We start from the raw sequence: 19,622 nt of genomic DNA, 5'->3' as shown, positions 1-19,622 counted from the left end.
GAATGTAGTCAATGTTTATATAACACTTCTTTTTTAGAATTTTCAATTACTCTCATTAAATGCTCACCAAAAATTTGTACTCTGCATTATCATCTTCATTTGATAAATGAGAAGGCTGAAATTTAAAGAATTTAGATGATTTTCCCAAGTTTAAAAACAAGGAACTAAATTAGTGCCCTCAGAGTCCAGAGTTGAGAATCTGTGTTCTCTCTTCCCCTCCAGCATGCCTCCCTTTGAGGAATTTGACAAAGCACACGTGTCTCCATGTTGGAAGCAGATGAGGATGACTCCCATAAAATCTCTGGGTGACATACAAGGACCCTAGGGATCTGAGCTGCGTGACCTGCTTGAGTCATTGAAGAAAAGTTGTAGCCCTTTGTTGCAAGTTTGTCTTTCTGTAAACCCCAGGAGGTCATGCCAAAAGCTGTACTTTCTTCTGAGTGAAAGTACAGAAAGCGAGGCATGAAGATTTCTCCCACATGCTCTGCTTCCTGAGACACCTAGCCTGCTACTGATCCTCTTTCTGCCTCAGTTTCCATCAACACTCCCTAGACTGCAAGACGTCTAGGTGGGGCAGTTTGGGTTTTTGAAAAATAAGCACTCACCCATATTCATTGCAGCATTTCACAACAGCCAAGAGGTGTGATCGATGGATGAATGGATAAAGAAAATGTGGTATATACATAAAATAACATATTACACAGCCTTAAAAAAAGAAAAAAAATTCCATCACATGCTAAGACATAGATGAACCTCGAACACATTATCCTAAGCCAGTCACAAAAGAATAAGTACTGTGTGATTCAACTCATATGAAGTATTTAAAGTAACCAAAAAATCATAGAAACGGGAAATAGAAAGGCAGTGACTATGGGCTGGAGAGAGGAGGGAGAAGGAATTAGCTTTAATGAGTATAGAGTTTCAGTTTTGCAAGATGAGAAAGTTCTAGAGATCTGTTGCACAATAATGTAAACAACGCAGCTGAGCTGTACTGAAAAATGATTCAGATAATAAATTTAAATGTTATGTGGTTTTTTAAATCACAATTTTTAAAAAGAGGAAAAAAAACTAATAAAACTAACACACACACATGTAAGAAGTAGGGTTCTCCAGGCAAGAAGTAGGATGTGGGCCTGGAAGTCATTACACAGCACAGAGATGCCAATGTAGGCTGTAACTAGGTAACTAAGCTGTAGCTTTTGGGTGCACCATGCTTAATCAGATTGGAACTCAGCCATTGAGGTTTTCCAGTCTTTACAGCTAGATGGCATTCAATGCTGCCAATGCAAATCTGCAGATAGAACAGGGAAAGGAGATCTTATGAAGAGGTTTTTGACTACTCACAGTGCACAACTACCACAGTGCTTTTCATACCAATGGTATTGCATAAGTATTTATACGGTGGGATTGATTGGACTCTAATGGTATCTGATGTTGACCCTCTTGATTTGAAAGATACTCTTCTAAGGACCAACATACACTGTCATGGAGTTCCCAATCAGGGGCTTCCAACAGGTCTCAACTCCACATCGCTCCAGTTGTTTGTACAGCTCATGGGTAAATGCTGAGAATGGATCTCCAGCCTCTGCTTTTCCTACGAATTGGCTCCTGGGTACATTTTCCAGATTTTTCTTCTCTCCTCCAATTGGATATGCTACCCTGCCCGTGTCTCCCTCTACTTTACCCTCTGCCCTACCAGACTCCATCTATTCTATACTTTTCCATTTGCTTCATCCTTTCTCTGGTTTGTGTTTTCAAACCTTGGACACAAAATACCATTACATCTAGCAGAAACCCAGGGATTCATTGGAACATATTACTAAGAGTTTTTGGCATCTCCATATAATAGCCAATGAAGGTTTGATAACAAGCCTTCTATACAAAATAAGCACCAGGGGATCCCTGGGTGGCGCAGCGGTTTGGCGCCTGCCTTTGGCCCAGGGTGCGATCCTGGAGACCTGGGATCGAATCCCACATCGGGCTCCCGGTGCATGGAGCCTGCTTCTCCCTCTGCCTGTGTCTCTGCCTCTCTCTCTCTCTCTGTGACTATCATAAATAAATAAAAAAAAAAAATCAAAATAAGCACCAATAAGCCATCTTGTCTCCCCCGCCCCCATAGAAATACAATGGTTGTGGAACCCTTAGCTTCAGAGGGGGCATTTTTCAGGGAAAATCTGACCAATCTTTCTATCTCTCAATTGTGGTAATCTGAAAATATCCAAATACAAGTTATCATTGCCAGACATGTGAATTAGCACAAAAGGCACATAAAGGCCTGAAACTTGACACCCATTTTTTATTAAAATGGGAAAGACCACCCAAAATAACCTGCAGACCCTTTTCTTTGCCCTAATAGTGTGTTATAATAATTCATTCCTCTGTGTGAGTTCTTCTGGAGATGATAAACTGAGGCTGAAGTAATAGAAATATATATTCTGGAAGATCTTCCACAAGGGAGATCCCAAGATACAGTGAAATAGCAGACACAGCAGAATGGCAGCCCAGAGGTTGATTTCTGATCAACTAGACCGTCTTCTAACCCCCACCCTGCCACTCAACACCTATGTGACCTTGGCTAAGTTTTTTAATGACTCTTAAGCACTGTTCTGTTCATCTATCCAATGGAGATAAAAATACTACCTGCCTGATAAGAGTTGTTATGACAAGTAAATGAGAAGATTTATGTAAAACTCTTAGTACAATAATTATTTTTTAAAAGATTTTATTTATTTCTTTAAGAGTAAGAGAGCATGAGCAGTGGGAAATGCAGAGGGAGAGACAAACAGATTCCCTATTGAGCAGGGAGCCAGAAGTGGGGCTAGATTCTGGAACCCCAGGATCCTGACCTGAGCCAAAAGAAGACTCTTATTCGACTGAACCACCCATGTGCCCCATTAGCACAGTAATTCTGAATAAGATTTAGGTAAGTGGAAATAATGAAAGTAACACAAAACATCTATTCCTGCCATGAGAGGGCAGGTTTTAAAAGAATTTTGAGAATTCAGAACGAATGGGCTATAGCTTAGCTGCAATTTATACTTACAACAGTGGGTGGCACTAGTACCATATCATATCTATCTAGACATTCCACCACCACCACCCCCCGAATTTTTTTTTCTTTTTCTTTTTTTTTTTTTTTAACAGCATTCCTTTTTCGGCTTTCTTTTCCAGGAATAAGAGCATTTCCCCCTTGATCTTTTAATTTTTGTTATCCCTTTATAGTTTCATGGGCTGTTTTCAGTAGCAGAGTAAATTATTTCTATTTTAAAATGCAGACACAAATTGCCACAGGCTGGTTTCACGAAATTTTAAAATTTATTTTGAAGTTTTCCCCTCTTTCTAATTCATTCCCTAAATCTGACTGTATTGTTCTACTATGGACATTGAAACAAATATTTTACATCTATAAAATCCTTAATCCTGACATCTTTAATCCTAAGAAAGTATCAAGCCCCTTTTCCTAGGATACCATAGGATGTGTTTATTTGAAGGAGTGTTTGAAGAGAAGACTTTGAGCATGGCAAGAAACCTACCAATGGTTCTGAAATCATCCTTCAATTGCTTGGTGGACATGCTTATGGTTAATTCAGCAGTGATTATAATTGTATGTTCTTTTTCTGAAAATTTTTTAATTTTTAAAATATTTTTAAAGATTTATTTATTTATTTGAGGAGTGGGGGGAGGGCAGGGAGAGGGCAAGGGGAAGCCCAGAGGGAAAGAATCTCAAGCAGTCTCTCCACTGAGCACCTGCTGGACTTGGGGCTCTATTCCACGATCCACTGAGATCATGACCTGAGCTGAAACCAAGAGTTGGACGCTTAACTGACTGAGCCACCCAGGCACCCTTATAATTATATTTTCCAGTTCAATTTGTGTTGCTCTCACAAATGCCTCTGTGAATTTTATTTCCTATGCTGTTGCCATTGCAACTAATTCAGGTCATTCTCTAGCACAGCCAAGAAGCTACAGGTTGGGCTTTATTTGGGTGCATCAGACTTGAACTGTGACATGGCTGGCGGCTCCCTTGCATCACAGGGTTTAGAGATTCTCTAAGAGTTAACTCGTTCCCTAAGGGTAAGAGGCCCACTCAAAGCCAACTCTAGGCAAACACGGCCTCAGTGCAAAATGTATTTATGCAACCACACCCCAGAGTCTTGTTTGCAGCAATAGTTCTGTGGTCTGAGCACCAAGGGTGGTGTTACAGCGATCAAGAACAAGGGTAGGGCTGTCAGGTCACACTGGGCTGGGAGGTGAACTCTAAGGGTCCAGCAAATGCTTCTTAGGGGAGCAGCAGCACCAGCCTTGCAGAATTCAGAATAAAACCCTGCAACCCACGGAAAGGCCCATTCTACCCAAGAGAGCAAGCCACTAACAAAATAATAGTAATCACTCTGACCTGTTTAAACTTCTCTATGACAAGTGAAATAATTTTGAAGCTAAATTCCCTTCTGTGTTTCCAGATGGGTAAGTTTAGGGGTGGAACTGAACCTTGCAGAAACTGAAACATCACGCGTTACCTTTTAGTAGTAAATTTGGTGCAAGAGCCTCACCTGCGAAGTGGTTTTTGTTTTGTTTGTTTGTTTGTTTGTTTGTTTGTTTGTTTTGGCCTTCAAAGTTCACTTACACGTACATCAAAACAAGGGAAAAGAGTTAAATATATTATATGATAAAATTCCCATTTATTTGAAAATACTCATCATGGATTCTGTTAGCCAGTTATATAATGAGCAAACAATAACAATTTGGTCTCCAATTCATGTCTTGCATTTCCTTATATTTGGATAGAGCAATCCTGAATACTGCTCTAACCATGATGAATAGGACTTCACTTCTTATTTCCGGTGAATATGAATACACGACAATTAGCACTTAAGTGTGATGCTGTCTGCTTGTTTCCACTACACACTCTTCATTGAGTTGAGGATGTATGCCTTATTCTTGGTTTACTAAGACCTTAGATTGTGAATGAATGTTAATTTTAATCAAATGCCTTTTGTATATCTATCCACATGATCGTTTGGTTTTTCTCTGAGACCTTCTGATGAGATGAATTCTGCTGATAAATACTCTATTAGCTAACTACTCTTGTATTTTGAGAATAAAACTGAAGTCATTTAGGGTTTTAATTGTTTTTCTTTTAAGATTTTATTTATTTATTTGAGAAAGAGAGGGCAAGAGAGATAGCAGAGGGAGAGACAGAGGAAAAAGCAGAGTCATGACTGAGCGGAGAGACTGATGTGGGGCTTGATCCCAGGACCCTGAGATCGTGACCTGAGCCGAAGGCAGACGCTTAACTGACTGAGCCACCCAGGTGCCCCAACGCTGAAGTCATTTTGTATTGTTCTTTTCATAGAATGCTTGATGAGATGCTTAATATTTCACTTTGAATCTCTATGTACAGTTATATTTGTCTGATATTTGCACAAATATCAATTTTTTTTTCTCCCACATTTAAACAGGTTTTTCTGCCAGGGTTATGTTATTTCTTATAATAAATCAGAAAGCATTCTATCTTTTCCTGTGGAAGTGTTCATATTACATTTTCAACTAATCTCTTCTTGGAATATACAGAAGTATATGCCTTTATGTCTAGGCTTGCCATGTTTTTTAGATGTAATATTTTGACCACATTTTCTATGTCTTCTGTGCTCTTTGGCCTCCTATGGTTATCTGTTTCTTGGCTGAATTTTGGTCATTTACATTTTCCAGTGAATTCTATCATTGTGATTTTTACAATTTATTAAGTAGGAACTATATGCATAATCTTATGTAATTTTGCTCCTCTAACTCTGTGATCCTATTTCCTTTTGTGTGCCTAGCTTGCATATTTATGTTTTGTTCTGTTTTGTTTTGTTTTGTTTTTTAAGTGGGCTTCAGGCCCAGCGTGGGGCCCAAAGCAGGGCTTGAATTCTCCACCCTGAGATCAAGGCCTGAGCTGAGATCAAGAGTCAAACACTTAACCAACTGAGCCACCCAGGCGGCCCTGTCTTTCTTTTATTCTTGGCTGAATTCACGCCAGGTCTAATTCATTTTATTGGTATGCTTCTACTTAACACGGCTTACAGAAAGTCAAGTGAAATACATGGCCATTGGAATTCTCCTGTTCACATTCTAGGTGAATAGTAGCTTCCTGTCTTCAAATAACAGTCTTATTCTGAAGAAATTCTAATATTTCTCCCTAGACAATGAATTATGACAACATGTTTACCAACAGGAAGACTGAAATCAGGAGGGAGACCTTTCAGCAAATTACGGGAGGAATCTAAACACAGCTCTGAGGGCCAGCACTTGCTTGGCACTTGAAGTGTGGGCCAAGTTAACAAGAACAAACATTAGCAGTCAGATCATTTCTAAATGGAGTTTGCCTCCACAAAGAACATTAAGCGCGTTTACTTGTCCTAAAAGAATTTTTTTTGCCTCTGCGGTATGAATGGTTCTGAGAAACAAAGCCTGAGGCCTAATTTTATGGGCGGGAAGGGCTTGTTTAAATAAGAACATTATGCCACAGTAACATGACTAAGAAACTATGTAAGTAGAAAGCCCCGGGGCGCTGTCCTCCTGATGCGGCTGAGCCAGGTGATTTGCAGCAAAGTATGTAGAGACATCTTGTTATCTTGAAAGAAGTGAGCTCAGGACTATTGCCCAAATAGGAGGCAAAACAATCTTGGGGTGAAGCCATATCCTGAGATCGAAGACTATTACTTGAGAATGTTGTCAGCATTTTAACATTAAAGGTTTGTTAAGCTATCATGAGTAGGGGTGGCAATCCCATATTTGCTTGATTCAAATAATAGCTTTCAGATTACCCTGATTTAAAATCTTGCTATCCCAATGAACAATCCCTAAAACTTTGAGTCACTTGTACTGCGGCAATAACAATTCTACGCTCAATGTAGTTTCTCTCAAGAGAAAAAGACTGACGTTCAAAAACATGAATTCTGAGACCAAGGACAATTAAAGTGGTCTCAGTTTTAATGAGCGAATGGACATGAAAGCATTTCAGAATATTACTCATCCGTACATCCGAAGGAGATGAGAACAGGATATTGAAGACATATCTGCAATCCCATGTTCACTGTAGCTTATTCACAATAGCCAAGGTGTGGAAATAAGCTATCAATGGATGAAAGGAAAAAGGAAATGTGGTGTATTTATGCACAATGGAATATTATTCAGCATTGAAATAGAAGGAAATCCTACCATTTGCAAGAACATGGATGGATCTTGAGGCCATTATGTTAAGTGAAATAAGTCAAACAGAGAAAGACCAATACTGTATGATCTCATGTACATGTGAAACCTTTTAAAAAGTCAAACTTATAGAAAGAGAGTAGATTGGTGGTTACCAGGGTCTAGGGGGAGGAGGAAATGTTGGTCAAAGGGTATAGACTTCCAGTTATAATGTGGATAGGTTCTGGAAATCTAATGTACAGGTGGTAATTACGGTTAACAATACTGTATTATGTACTTGAAATTTCCTAAGAGTATGGGGCGCCGGGGTGGTTCATTGATTGAGCATCTGCCTTTGGCTCAGGGAGTGATCCTGGGGTCCGGGGGATCGAGTTCCACATTGGGCTCCCTGACAGGAGCCTGCTTCTCCCTCCGCCTGTGTCTCTGACTCTCTCTCTGTGTTTCTCATGAACAAATAAGTAAAATCTTTTTTTTTTTTAAGTTCCTAAGAGTAAATCTTAAGTGTTTTTACTACACACACACGAAAATGGTAATCATGTGAAATGACAGAGGTGGACCTTATTTCACAGCAGTGTATCAAATCATCACATTGCACACCTTAAACATGTACTTTGATATGTCATTAGATTTCAGCAGGACTGAAAAAAAGAAATTCCTTACCGGTTGCTGGTTCTACAGTTTAAACACCCACATTTCCCTACCAAGTCCCCCTTCTAGTATTTCTGGAAAAGCCCAGAGTGTGTGTCTCAGAATTCACACCAATCTGCCCATTTTGCTTTCTTTTCTTCTGCTCTGACCTTTGCCAGGTGGTATCATTGGTATCCACCTGGTCATGAAAACTTTTTCACAGAGGTTGTCACACTTCCTTCTAGAACTATGTTCTGAGAACACCCATTGTCATTTTCAGTAGGATACCTGTGAGAATGCCCCCCTCCAATCTTGTTTCCCGCAGCTTTACTGAGATATAATTAACATAGAGCATTGTGTAAGTTTAAGGTGTACAGCAGGTTGATTTGGTATATTCATATATCGCAAAATAATTACTGCTGCAGCTATAGCCAATAACTTGATCACATCACATAATTACCATATGCTTTTCTATATTGTTCAGGTGAGAACATTTAAGATCTACTCTGTTAGCAGCTTTCAAGTATATAATACAGTATTTTGAGCTATAATCACCATGCTGTACATTAGATCCTCAGGACTCATTCATCTTGTAACTGGAAGTTTGTATCCTTTGACCAACTTCTCCTGACTTTTCCCAACCCCCAGACCCTGGCAACTGCCACTATACTCTCTATGAATTTGGCTTTTTTTTTTTTTTTTAAGATTTTATTTATTTATTCATTAGAGACACGCAGAGAGAGAGAGAGAGAGAGGCAGAGAGAGAAGCAGGCCCACACAGGGAGCCCGATGTGGGACTCGATCCTAGGACTCCAGGATCACGCCTGGGCCAAAGGCAGGCGCTCAACTGCTAAGTCACCCAGGTATCCCTGAATTAGACTTTTTTTTTTTTTTTTTAAGATTCCACATATACATGAAATCATACATTACTTATCTTTCTGTCTTCGATTTAGTTCACTTAGCATTGTGTCCTCAGGATCCAACCATATGCTATCACAAATGTCTGTCTCATAGCTAAATAATATTTTCTTATGTGTACACACCATATCATCTTCATCCATTCATCTGTGGACACTTTAGTTGTTTCTATGTCTTGGCTGTTGTGAATAATGGTGTGATAAAAATGCCTCCCCTGTCCACCTTTAGAAGTCTACTTGTTCAGTGGGTACCAAAGCAGCTGCTTGTGTGCTGTCTTAGAGAGATTTGATTATGTTTTTAATTTATAGTTCCTATCATTTGGAATAGAGTTCAGAGAGGCTAGGCCAGGAGTCAATTTCCCCAAACAGATACTGTTTTCAGAAGTGCCCCCTCCTCTAAGGCACCCTTTGTTACTTGGTGTCCTTCTCTTCCAGGAGGTTCTCCCAAGCTCTTATGCAGCAGACTTCTGGTGGGAAGGTCCTATACTGATGTCTCCCTTGGTACCTTGAACATGCTCTGGGCGGCACCCTCAGCCTTTTCACTCACTTCAAAAGGGGGCAGTCATGGTTTAGAGCAGGGATTGGCACTCTATGGCCCTCAGGCCAAGTCCATCACACAACCTATTTTTGTACAAGCTTCAAGTTAAGAAAGTTTTCTGCATTTTTAAATGATTGAAAAAGTTTGGGAAAAAAAAAGTGTTTCATGACATATGAAAATGAAATGAAATTCAAATTTCAGGTCTACAAGTTGGAACACAGCCACACTCACTTGTTCACATATTGTCTATAGCCATTTTCTTGCTACAATTACAGAGTTGAGTGGTTGCAACAGAGACCAGATGGCCTGCAAAATCTAAAATATATATATGGGCCCCTTATAGCAACAGTTCACTGACTCCTAGTTTAGAGCATGGACCCTGGGGCCAATCTGTTCAGGGTTTGAATTTAGTTCTGCCACTAACTAATCACATGAGCAGTATCTTAGCGTGTTCTGGACCATGCTGTCCACATTTCTAAGAGGGTGGGGGAATGACAACTGCTTTATTTACCTCATTAGGTTGTGTGGGAATTAAACAAGTCGATTTAGAATAGTGTCAGGAACAGGCCATGAATATTAATTATTATTGTTACACCACAGCTGGTGACCATAGAAAAATCTGTCTGGTGTTAAATAAAAATTCTGGATCAAAGTGTGTTTCTTAACTGACCATGAAGTAATAGGGAGAAAAATCTTCTGAGTATGAGAGTCACCTAAACAATATAGTCACAAGGTCACTCTTACCAAGGGACTGCAGAATGAAACTTCACTCTGGTCCCAAATAAAGGTCAAAGTTAGGCATTTAACTTCTTGCTTTCCTACATCACCCGGGAATCTCAGCAACCAACTAGTTTTCTTTCGTTTATTTTATTTTGAGGAAGGTTATATAAAACTTTCCATTTTCTAATGTTCTTTTATAGTCATTTTCCATGTAAAATATGATTTTTTAAAAATGTATTTATTCGTGAGAGACAGAGAGAGAGAGAGAGAGGCAGAGACACCAGCAGAGAGAGAAGCAGGCTCCATGCAGGGAGCCCTACGTAGGACTCGATCCTGGGACTCCAGGATCATGCCCCGGGGCCGAAGGCAGGTGCTAAACCTCTGAGCCACCGGAGACCCCTATAATTGTATATAGTTCTATTATGGCATATACAGTTTAATTACTTTTACTTAAGCTTACATTGTAATATTTCCACATTGCTTCTTAGTTATCTCTTGTTTTACTTTTTTTAATTTTATTTTTAAAAAGATTTTGTTTATTCATGAGAGGCACACACAGAGAGAGGCAGAGACATAGGCAGAGGGAGAAGCGAGTCCCAATGTGGGACTTAATCCCAGGACCCCGGGATCATGACCTGAGCCACAGGCAGACGCTCAACCACTGAGCCACCTAGGTGCCCCTCATCTCTTATTTTAAAGAATTTAATGAAGACACATTTTCAACACATACAGGAACTTTTCAACATATGTATATAAACAAAGTTTTGAAAACTCAAGTGGTGAGTGAATCATGTGAATATTGATCCCATTTTCATCAAACTAATGACTTTGCATTGCTCATGTCATTGGCTTCTCCCAAAGGTGATCTTGAAGCACATTTAGATATTTGCAGCAATGAGCATTCTAGAAACAAAACTAAAAGCTTTTTGCTGTGTTTGTGAGGAAGGTGAAAGTGCTTTCCAGGCATAAATCTCACAGCAATGGCAATAGATATGACTAACATTAGAGCATTGACCATCATCTCCCACTCATCAGAGAAATGGGATCCACAATGACACATGGCAGAGGCAAGAACAGACTCAAAGATGTTTACTAGACAGATCATTTGTAGGGCAGAGAGTAGACAGTGATGTGAGTTTGTAGGGAATATAAAAAGTGCTTCTAGGGCAGTGGAGGGTCAGTTCCTCTGTCCAGTTTAGCTCACAGGTCCCAAATGACAATCATCACCCTGTGCCTGATTTACTTACAACCACCCTGTCCCAAAACATTTTCCTTTAGAGTAAGATCTTTGAGTAGTGGTTAAAGCCAATTACATTTTTTCTCCTTTTTTTGATGGGGGCGGGGGGAGTGGATTCTAGAAACTACACTCATTCATATGTAGGCTCAAAGAATGAGCCACTTCTATCTAGAAAAAAAAAAAAAGAGAGAGAGACACTTTTTTGCAGAATCCATAGCTTCTTTCAGAGAAGCAATCAAGTCAGCCAGATTTGGCAAAACAAAAGGAAGTGAAGCTCTTACCAGTTACCCTCACCATCTATCTATTCTCTTAGACATTGTAAGGGATAGCCACAATTTTTATGTCAAACTAGCCTCCAAATTCATTTATCCTCATTTCTTTCTCCCTCAGGCAGACTAAGCTAGTGCCAGTGTGTGCATAAATGTGTTTGTGTTTATGTAGGTTTCAGTGTCTGAATATCTCCGGTTGTGGGATATGCTTACTGTTTGTTCTGAAAAGGTATCAGAGGAAAAAGAAAGTGATATTTCTGGGAATCATGCTTTTATGCCACCTACTCATCTAGTTGACTCTCTAATTTTAAGCCTAATTTTAATAAAAGACGTTGAATAGCTCTGCCTTTATGATTTAAATGGACTTTCAAACTGGGATTTAACCATCTGATATAACAAAGTGGGTGGACTTCAGCCTTCAGAGGAAAAAGAATAAACATACTGAAAGCTGTAATTAAAATGTTCCGTTTGCCTCCAACCTTCTTAAGACAATTATTGTCAAACTTGAAATATCCAGTGCCCAAATTCCAACCTCACGTTTTGCAAAAAGTGGTAGGGGGTGGCAGCTGAAAACGTTCCAGAAAAGGCAGCTGAAAGCATTTTGTTAGAAATAACAGATCCACTGGATGAGCACGAACACTCTGATGCATATTATATTCAAATATACCGGTGGTTAGAGAACATTGGTCAATTTCCTTGAACAGAGGTGATTAAAATAACTTCGTGAAGGCCCCATTCTATAATGCAAATACTTCAGCTCCTAATGGTCCACACGGAGGAATCACTGAGGAAGTATGATGAAATAAGTCCTAAAGAAATCACAAAGGAAAACTTCAATACAGTACAATTTGGATATATTCACCAGGTGCTCAAGTCCCCAACCTTAGAGTCATCCTTGACCCATCTTGTCAATCACACCCAGGGGCAAGATCCAAGGTCTCTGGCTCCTGAACCATATACAGTAAAGATCTTAAGATCTTAAGATATACAGTAAAGATCTTAAGAAAAAAACACACGCACGCACATTTTTTCCTTTGCAAACTTTCTGAAAACGTAAGCTAATGAAAGTGTCCACAGTAAATTCCCCTCTGTGCACACTGCACTCCTGTTGGTTCTACCTTCAGTATATATCAAGAATCCAACTTCTTTCCCTTCTCTCCCCTACCATCCTGGACCCACTACTTCCATTTCTTGCTTGAACTACTGAAATTTTACTATGTCTTCCCTTGGGCCTTTACAGTGTGTTCATCCCACAGGCAAGCAAATTAGATTGTGTCCTAGGTTGGCTCAAAACTCCCCAACCTTGTGTACTGTTGTAATGTATAAGCCCTTACTATGCCTTTCAGGATCCTTCTCTATCTGGCCACCCTGTGCCACTGGGACCAGGTTTGTTCTTTACTCACTTCTCACCAGCTAGGATTCCTTGTTGTTTTGGGAACCTGCTAAATATGCCTCCAGGCCTCTGCATCTGTTGTTCTTAATGTCTAGAATATTTCTCCCTAGAATCCTTACTTCCTTCTGGTCTATACTTCAATATCACCTTTGCAGAGTACTCTGTATAAAACAATGGCATCCCAAACATCCTATCCTCCCTGTTTTGTAGTTTTCTCTACACGATTAGCCTTTCTTTGTTTGGCATATCTTTATTTGTTTTGTTTTATTCTCCTCTTCCAGACTGTAGGCTCTGTGAAGGTAGGGATTTTACGGTGTTCACTGTTGTGCCCCATTCTAAGAACAATGCTTGACACCTAATACGCACATAATTAACATCTGTGGAAAAAAAGAAGAGATTATCTAGCCTGGGAAATTAGGTTAATCATGAAGTCATTGGCAGAGGAAGAGAAATTATTTTTCAGGGAAATGGTGGAATGCCTTCATGCCTTCTGGATGTTGTCTCAAGTGATAGATTTTTAAATTATCATCACACTCTGTGTATAAATACCTATTTGTTGATGGAGAAGAAAGTAAGCCCTAGGAGTTACCCACCTAGAACAGGACCCCTTCCCCGCCCCCCCCCCCCCTTTTTAAAAATTTCAGATCTGGTTTTGCAAAAGTTACCAAAGTTACAATGCACTAATTCTTCCTTCCAAGATTCACTCTTTTACTACGTGTTTATTTTACCTTTCTTTCATGTTCCAAATAGGCAAGGCAAATTTCCCAGACTGCAAGGACAAAACGGTTTCTTTTGAGAGGTATTTTCTGGAATCGTGAACATAAATCGGCTGGTCATTTACTCTGAGATTTTATTTCTATGGGTAAGGTAGCAAAGCATCCCTCCCCTCCACCGGGCAGCACAGGCGTCTCTAATCCCATCTTCAGTCCTGAGGTCTCTCCAGGAGCAAGTGAGATCCTGGAGGGCGTTCGGAGGGCTCCAACAGCAGTCTTCTGCAGTTCAGAAGAGCAGGCTTTGCTTTTGGCTGCTGGTCAAAACCATACAGTGAAGGAGAGATGACTCGGATGTGTCCTGTCCCCCTCTCCGCAGGGATGCTCTTTAGGCTGCTGGTCTTTTGGAAAAGGCGGTTGGGGGGGTGTGTGTCTTGGGGCGAACTTCTCCCTTGATCATAGGGGCCCTCAATCTCTTCACTTGGGGAGGAGTCCCGGTGTTTGGGGTGGGGGTGGGGTGGGGGTACAGGATTTCCAAGTTAAGGCTCTCTAAACTCTAAAGAATTTCCCCAACGGAGCTCCCCGAGGAGACGGACCTTTCTGGGGTGCACATCGCCCCCCCCCCCCCGCACCAGGTCTCTATTTACCCGAAGACGAATGCGCCTGCTTTGAAAGCTCTAAACGTTATATGGTCTCATTCATTTGGGGGAATCTAAAAATCAGTGAAAGGGAATACAGGGGAAAGGAGAGAAAAGGAGTTGAAAATATCAGTGAGGGTGACAAAACAGGAGAGACTCCTAAGTCTGGGAAACGAACAAGGGGTCGTGGAAGGGGAGGTGGGTGGAGGGATGGGGGTGACCGGGTGACGGGCACTGAGGGGGGCACTTGATGGGATGAGCACTGGGTGTTATGCTGTATGTTGGCAAACTGAACTCCAATTAAAAAAAATTTTTTTTTAAAGAGAAGGAAAGCATTAAAGGGTGGCCCCGGGAGAGCCTGTGGGCCCTGGAGTCCTTCCGGCTCTCTCTCTCTCTCTCTCTCTCTCTCTCTCTCTCTCTCTCTCTCTCTCTCTCGGTCAGTGAAAGCTGCAGGGGGTGAGCGCAGCGTCAGCTGCTCATTCATTCAACAAATATTTACTGAGCGCCTGCTGAGTGCCAGGCACTGGGGGGCCCGGGGCGAGGAGCGACCTGGGACTTGATCCTGGGCCCCCCGGGGGCGCGGTGGGCGCGCCTCTGCTCCCCCGGGGTGCGCCGCCACCTCCAGGGACGCCCCGGGCTCCAGCCTGGAGGGTCTCACGGGGGACGAAGGGAAGGCGGCGGAGGGCGCAACAGTAAAACGAAAAAGCCGGAGCCGGTGGGCCCCGGGGCGCCGCTCCCGGGGAGCGCGCGAGGCGGGGCGGGGGAGCGCGGAGCGCGGAGCCCCGGGCGCGGAGGCGGCCCCGGCGGGCGGAGGGCGCGGCCGGCGGGAGGGGCCGGGGCGGCGCCGGGAGGGCCCAGCAGGTGACCGGCGGCCCGGCCGAGCCCCAGCGAGTCCCGCGCGCGCGGGCGGCGAAGTTTGCCGGAACATGGCGGAGGAGCCCGGGGCGCGCGGGAGCGGGGCGCGGCGGCGGCCGGGGCCCCGGGAGCTGTAGCCGCCGCAGCCGCAGCCGCCGCCGCCGCCGCCGCGGGGCGAGGTCGCCGCCATGGCCCGCTGGATCCCGACCAAGAGGCAGAAGTACGGGGTCGGTGAGTGCTCGCCCGAAGTTCGCGGGAGCGGCCCTGCCCCGCGGCGGAGGCTCCCCCCGGGCCCCCCGCGCCCCCCGCCCCCAGGGCGCAGGCGGCGCTGCCCGGCCGGGACGTCGCCCCCGGGGTGGGGAGTCTCAGCGCCCCCCGAAACGGCACTGGGGCTCCGGGACCCGAAGCCCCGGCGCCGTGCACGGTGCAAACGTCAAAAGCGAGCGCTCGCCCGCGGGGGTGTGGGGCGCGGGCCCGGGGCTCCCCCTTCTCCGCCCCAGCCTTGCGGATCCGTGGAGTGGTTTGTCCGCTCGCGGACCCGGGGCTTCTGCGTGCCGTCTGCTGGGCTCCCCAAGTGAGGTCCCCAAGTGAGGTGTGCGGGGGAGGGGGTAGGACGGCGCCCCCCTTCCTCCAGGGACTGGGATGCCGGTAACAGTTGTAAAGTGAATGGGACACTCAAGCCGTGGGGTGGGGGTGATGGAGACGGAGGAGACGGCGAGCGGGCTGGGGGCGCGGACGCGCGCGTCCCTAACCGAGCGTGCCTAAAGGCGCCTACGACCGCCCTGCGAGGCCGCAGTTCCGTCCTGGGGCAGATAACGTGAGGATTTTTTTTTTTTTTTTTAAGATTTTCTTTATTCATTCATGAGAGGCACAGAGAGAGGAGAGAGAGAGGCAGAGGGAGCAGCAGGCTCCATCCATGCAGGGAGCCCATGCGGGACTCGATCCCGGGACTCCAGGATCAGGCCCTGGGCCGAAGGCAGGCGCTAAACCCCCCGAGCCACCCAGGGATCCCCACAGGAGCATATTTTGTTAAGGAACCTGTGGCAGGTCCTGGCCAGGCACTGGGCTTTCCTAAAGGTGGTGCTCCAGAGCCCCCACCACCCGCGGAGGGGTGGCTGTTGTGTTGTTGGGGACCCGAAAGCCTGGCTGTGCCTGGTTTTGACCCAGGTGGAAAACCGCGGTCCTTGCACCTGGTGTGTGTGTGTGTGTGTGTGTGTGTGTGTGTGCGTGTGCGCGCGCGTGCTGAGGTCTCTTGGAAAGACTGCCCTGAGCCGGGCCATCCCTGGGGCAGGTGGACTTCCGAGCGGTTCCCTAGAATAAACACAGTTGTGTGTGTGGAGCATTTTATCACTTCCTCCCAGGTTCATTCATTCGGTCCATCTGTAATGTAATCTTTTATTTTACTCGCTTTCCCGGGCCCCATTTTTCCTTACCGCTTCAGTTAGTAGGGAGGGAGGGATCCCTGCAGTGCTTCTGTGCTTTCTGACACACTGAAGTCCTCTTGGGATACTCTTTAAACAACCTCCTCTAGGTGCTTTTCGACTCTGTAACCACAGAGTCCGTTAAAAACCCAACAACAAAACCCTTTCACATTTAAAATAGTATCTTAATTGTGACCCTTTCTGTGTATATGTAGCTGTATATGTGATATGTACTGTGTATATGTAATTCCTTGTTGCCCCCCTATTCCAAAAAACTTGTTTCCTCTTAAATTTCCTTTAGAATCCTTGCACTCTCTTGTGGCAGCAACTCAGAAATGAGTGTTTCTTCTGACCCACAGTATCTGGTCAGAATTTGGTCCTGAGGCTTCAGGCAGGTGCCAGTGAGTAGCCAGTAGTTATGGAAGGAAAATGGTCTGTGATAGATGGAATCGATTTATTTTTGAGCATTACAGAGTACTACTAAATTAAAGCATAATTAGCAATGCCTGCTCATTAGTTACTATTTACAAAGATAGCAGTTTTGATTTTGTTTCTAACAGGATCCAACACTATGACTTTCATGTAGTTAATGCCAAGCATACCCCTCAAATGTGGTTTTAATTACCATAGTCATAGGAGCAAGTGTGACATGTTTTCTTTTCAGTAATACTACCCCCCCCCCCCCAATTCTGGAATCAGGTTACCATGTTATTTATCAGCAGTCAAGAAAAGCATTTGAAATGCATTTCCAGGGCATAGGTGGTAGCAAAACTGCCCCAGGATATAATTTGGCACACTTATTTTACTAGACACAATAGATTTTGATTAATCTTGGCTTGACAAAAGGACCCACTGTTAGGACAGATTAGCTGAGGAGATAAATCACCATTGTTTATTCCTAAAACTCTCTGTTGTTCTCAGTGCCTCCCGCTTGGAAGCCTTCCTTGGCCTACCGGGGTAAAGTCTAAATTGAGCCCAACTTTCAAGGTTATGATAATCTGGTTCGACCTGTCTCCACCAACTTTATCTCTCCTGGCTTCTTTCATTAATTTACCAGGGCAGACACTGCCCTTCTCTGCTCTTGTGCAACATGCAATGAAGAGGTTCTCCCTTTGGGACTTTGCTCCCAGAGTGCCCTCCCAGTTCTGTATCATCTCCAATCCAGCCTATTCCTCGGGGGGCTCAGATGCATTTGCATTGCTTCCCCAGATTTGGTATGAACCGGACCTTCTTCCCAAACCCGTATGCCTCTCCTCACAATCACTACATTGTGCCACACTTTGTTACTTATCCTTTTATCCTTGGGTTCACTGAATCAGGTTATGGTTCTGTATCCCTGTCATGATACCAGGTAGAGAGCCTGTATTCAGTAACTGCTTGTCCTTGCTGTTGAGGTGACACTCTAAAGCCTTAACCTCATTTCCATGATGATTTAATGCAGTTCCTCTCCCCACCCCCCCACCCCCATTCACCACAGTATGAGTTTTATTTTGTTTGGTTAAATGTGCGTAGTGAGAGCCTTCGGTGTCTTTATTTCTTTGCAAGCAGAAAAATGAGATGTGCTGTTGAGAAAATAAGGAAGCATCGAGTAGACAGACTTCATTTAAATATAATTAGGAAAATTGGCTTGTTGGACTTTTTGGGGGATAGTTATCACTTACGAGTGTCTGCTGGTCAGATTGTGTTTCTGGGTGAAGGAAACCATGTGATAGTCATTTTGAAGCATTTCAATGACTCACAGCTACTCTGTGCGAGGGTAGTGCTTTGATCTCAATTTGAATTTTGCTAAGTGAAGCTAGCAGTCTCTTATATTATCTTGGTGCCACTATTGGCTGCTCCTGACAGAGCCTAGATTTTTCTATGGGGACTGAAATGCAATCTGACTGGGCTTTCTTAGTTCTTAAACATAGCTCTGTTGGCTCAATCTCTAGCATTTTGGAGGGCCTAAATGACCCATGTATGTTATCTGTTATCAAGGGAAAGGACCAATAGATTTGCTTTTTTAAAGTTCTAGTCCATTAGTATCCTGGTGTGAAGTGTTACGTGCCAAATGCTTGGAAGCAAGTGCTCTTCCGTACAGCCATGGAAAACTGTCTTTTCTTCTTTCCATTTTCTTTATTTTCTTTTCCTTTATTCTTTTTTCCCCTTTCTTTCTTGAATTTTTTTTCTGTTCGAGGACATGAGGATATAATCACTTTTATTTAGATTTAAAACAAATGTCAGTGATATATATCCAGGTTACTTTTCTGATTATTGAAACATTTATGTTTTAAGTCTGCTCCCAAACAAGCTATTTATTATTATTATTTTTTTTTTTTATTTTTATTTATTTATGATAGTCACAGAGAGAGAGAGAGGCACAGAGACACAGGCAGAGGGAGAAGCAGGCTCCATGCACCGGGAGCCCGACGTGGGATTCGATCCCGGGTCTCCAGGATCGCGCCCTGGGCCAAAGGCAGGCGCCAAACCGCTGCGCCACCCAGGGATCCCACAAGCTATTTATTATTAATAACGGTCCCAGATTATGTTGTTGGTTGATTTTTTGTTGTTGTTGCAAAAACAATTCATTATTGTTTGTGATCTGTATTGTTATAATGTGATAAAAGGTAGTGTGGGAGCATCTTTGCTTTCACCATTAGCTCTTCATCTGTTGGTTCTGCTAGGCCTCATTAATCTGAAAGCATTTAGCTTAGTAGAGGAGACTCAAATGCTGATGTAAAAAATTGAAAGCAGACTCCTGTAGCCCTTTGTTAATGCATTCAGGTGTGCTGTGGTTCCCATCCAATCCTCAAGAGGAGGGTCTGAGGGAATAACTAATCCAGTTTCCCTTTAAAGAGAGGAACTTGGTGTCTAAAGAGGTAAAGTGAATTGCTTAACACAAGATAACCTTTTGATTGCATGAACTCTGTTGGTCCTCTGGTGAAGCCACTGGATCCCTTTCTTAGAATAATGATTTTAAGTGTATAAAGTCAACTATGAGGAATTGAAAATGGAACCCAGTTGTATTGAAATACAGCTGTCAGGGTATTTTTCAAAATTGTAATATTGTGATACGTGTGCTTATTAATGCACTAAATAACAAGATCTAGTGGCATGTCTGTAAACT

General features: G+C 43.3%; 1 protein-coding gene across 4 annotated transcripts in view; it reads left to right on the top strand.

Annotated features, from left to right (window-relative positions):
- Positions 1–14,867: 14,867 nt before the first annotated feature.
- The window catches only part of DOCK5 (dedicator of cytokinesis 5), a 209,217-nt gene continuing 204,462 nt past the window's right edge, over positions 14,868–19,622 (top strand). Inside the window, exon 1 of one of the 4 annotated variants that reach the window (XM_072796235.1) lies at positions 14,868–14,955. Coding sequence is in view for 3 of the 4 variants with exons in the window: in XM_072796237.1 (XP_072652338.1) it covers positions 15,284–15,326 (43 nt within the window). In the remaining variant the exon portion in view is untranslated. Of the gene's footprint in view, positions 14,956–15,184; positions 15,327–19,622 lie in introns of those variants that run through there. The other 3 variants (XM_072796237.1, XM_072796236.1, XM_072796234.1) reach the window with 3 other exon arrangements.

This window comes from Canis lupus, chromosome 24, assembly GCF_048164855.1.
Source record: "Canis lupus baileyi chromosome 24, mCanLup2.hap1, whole genome shotgun sequence".
NCBI lineage: Eukaryota > Metazoa > Chordata > Mammalia > Carnivora > Canidae > Canis > Canis lupus.
This window is presented reverse-complemented; position numbering and strand designations above follow the sequence as displayed.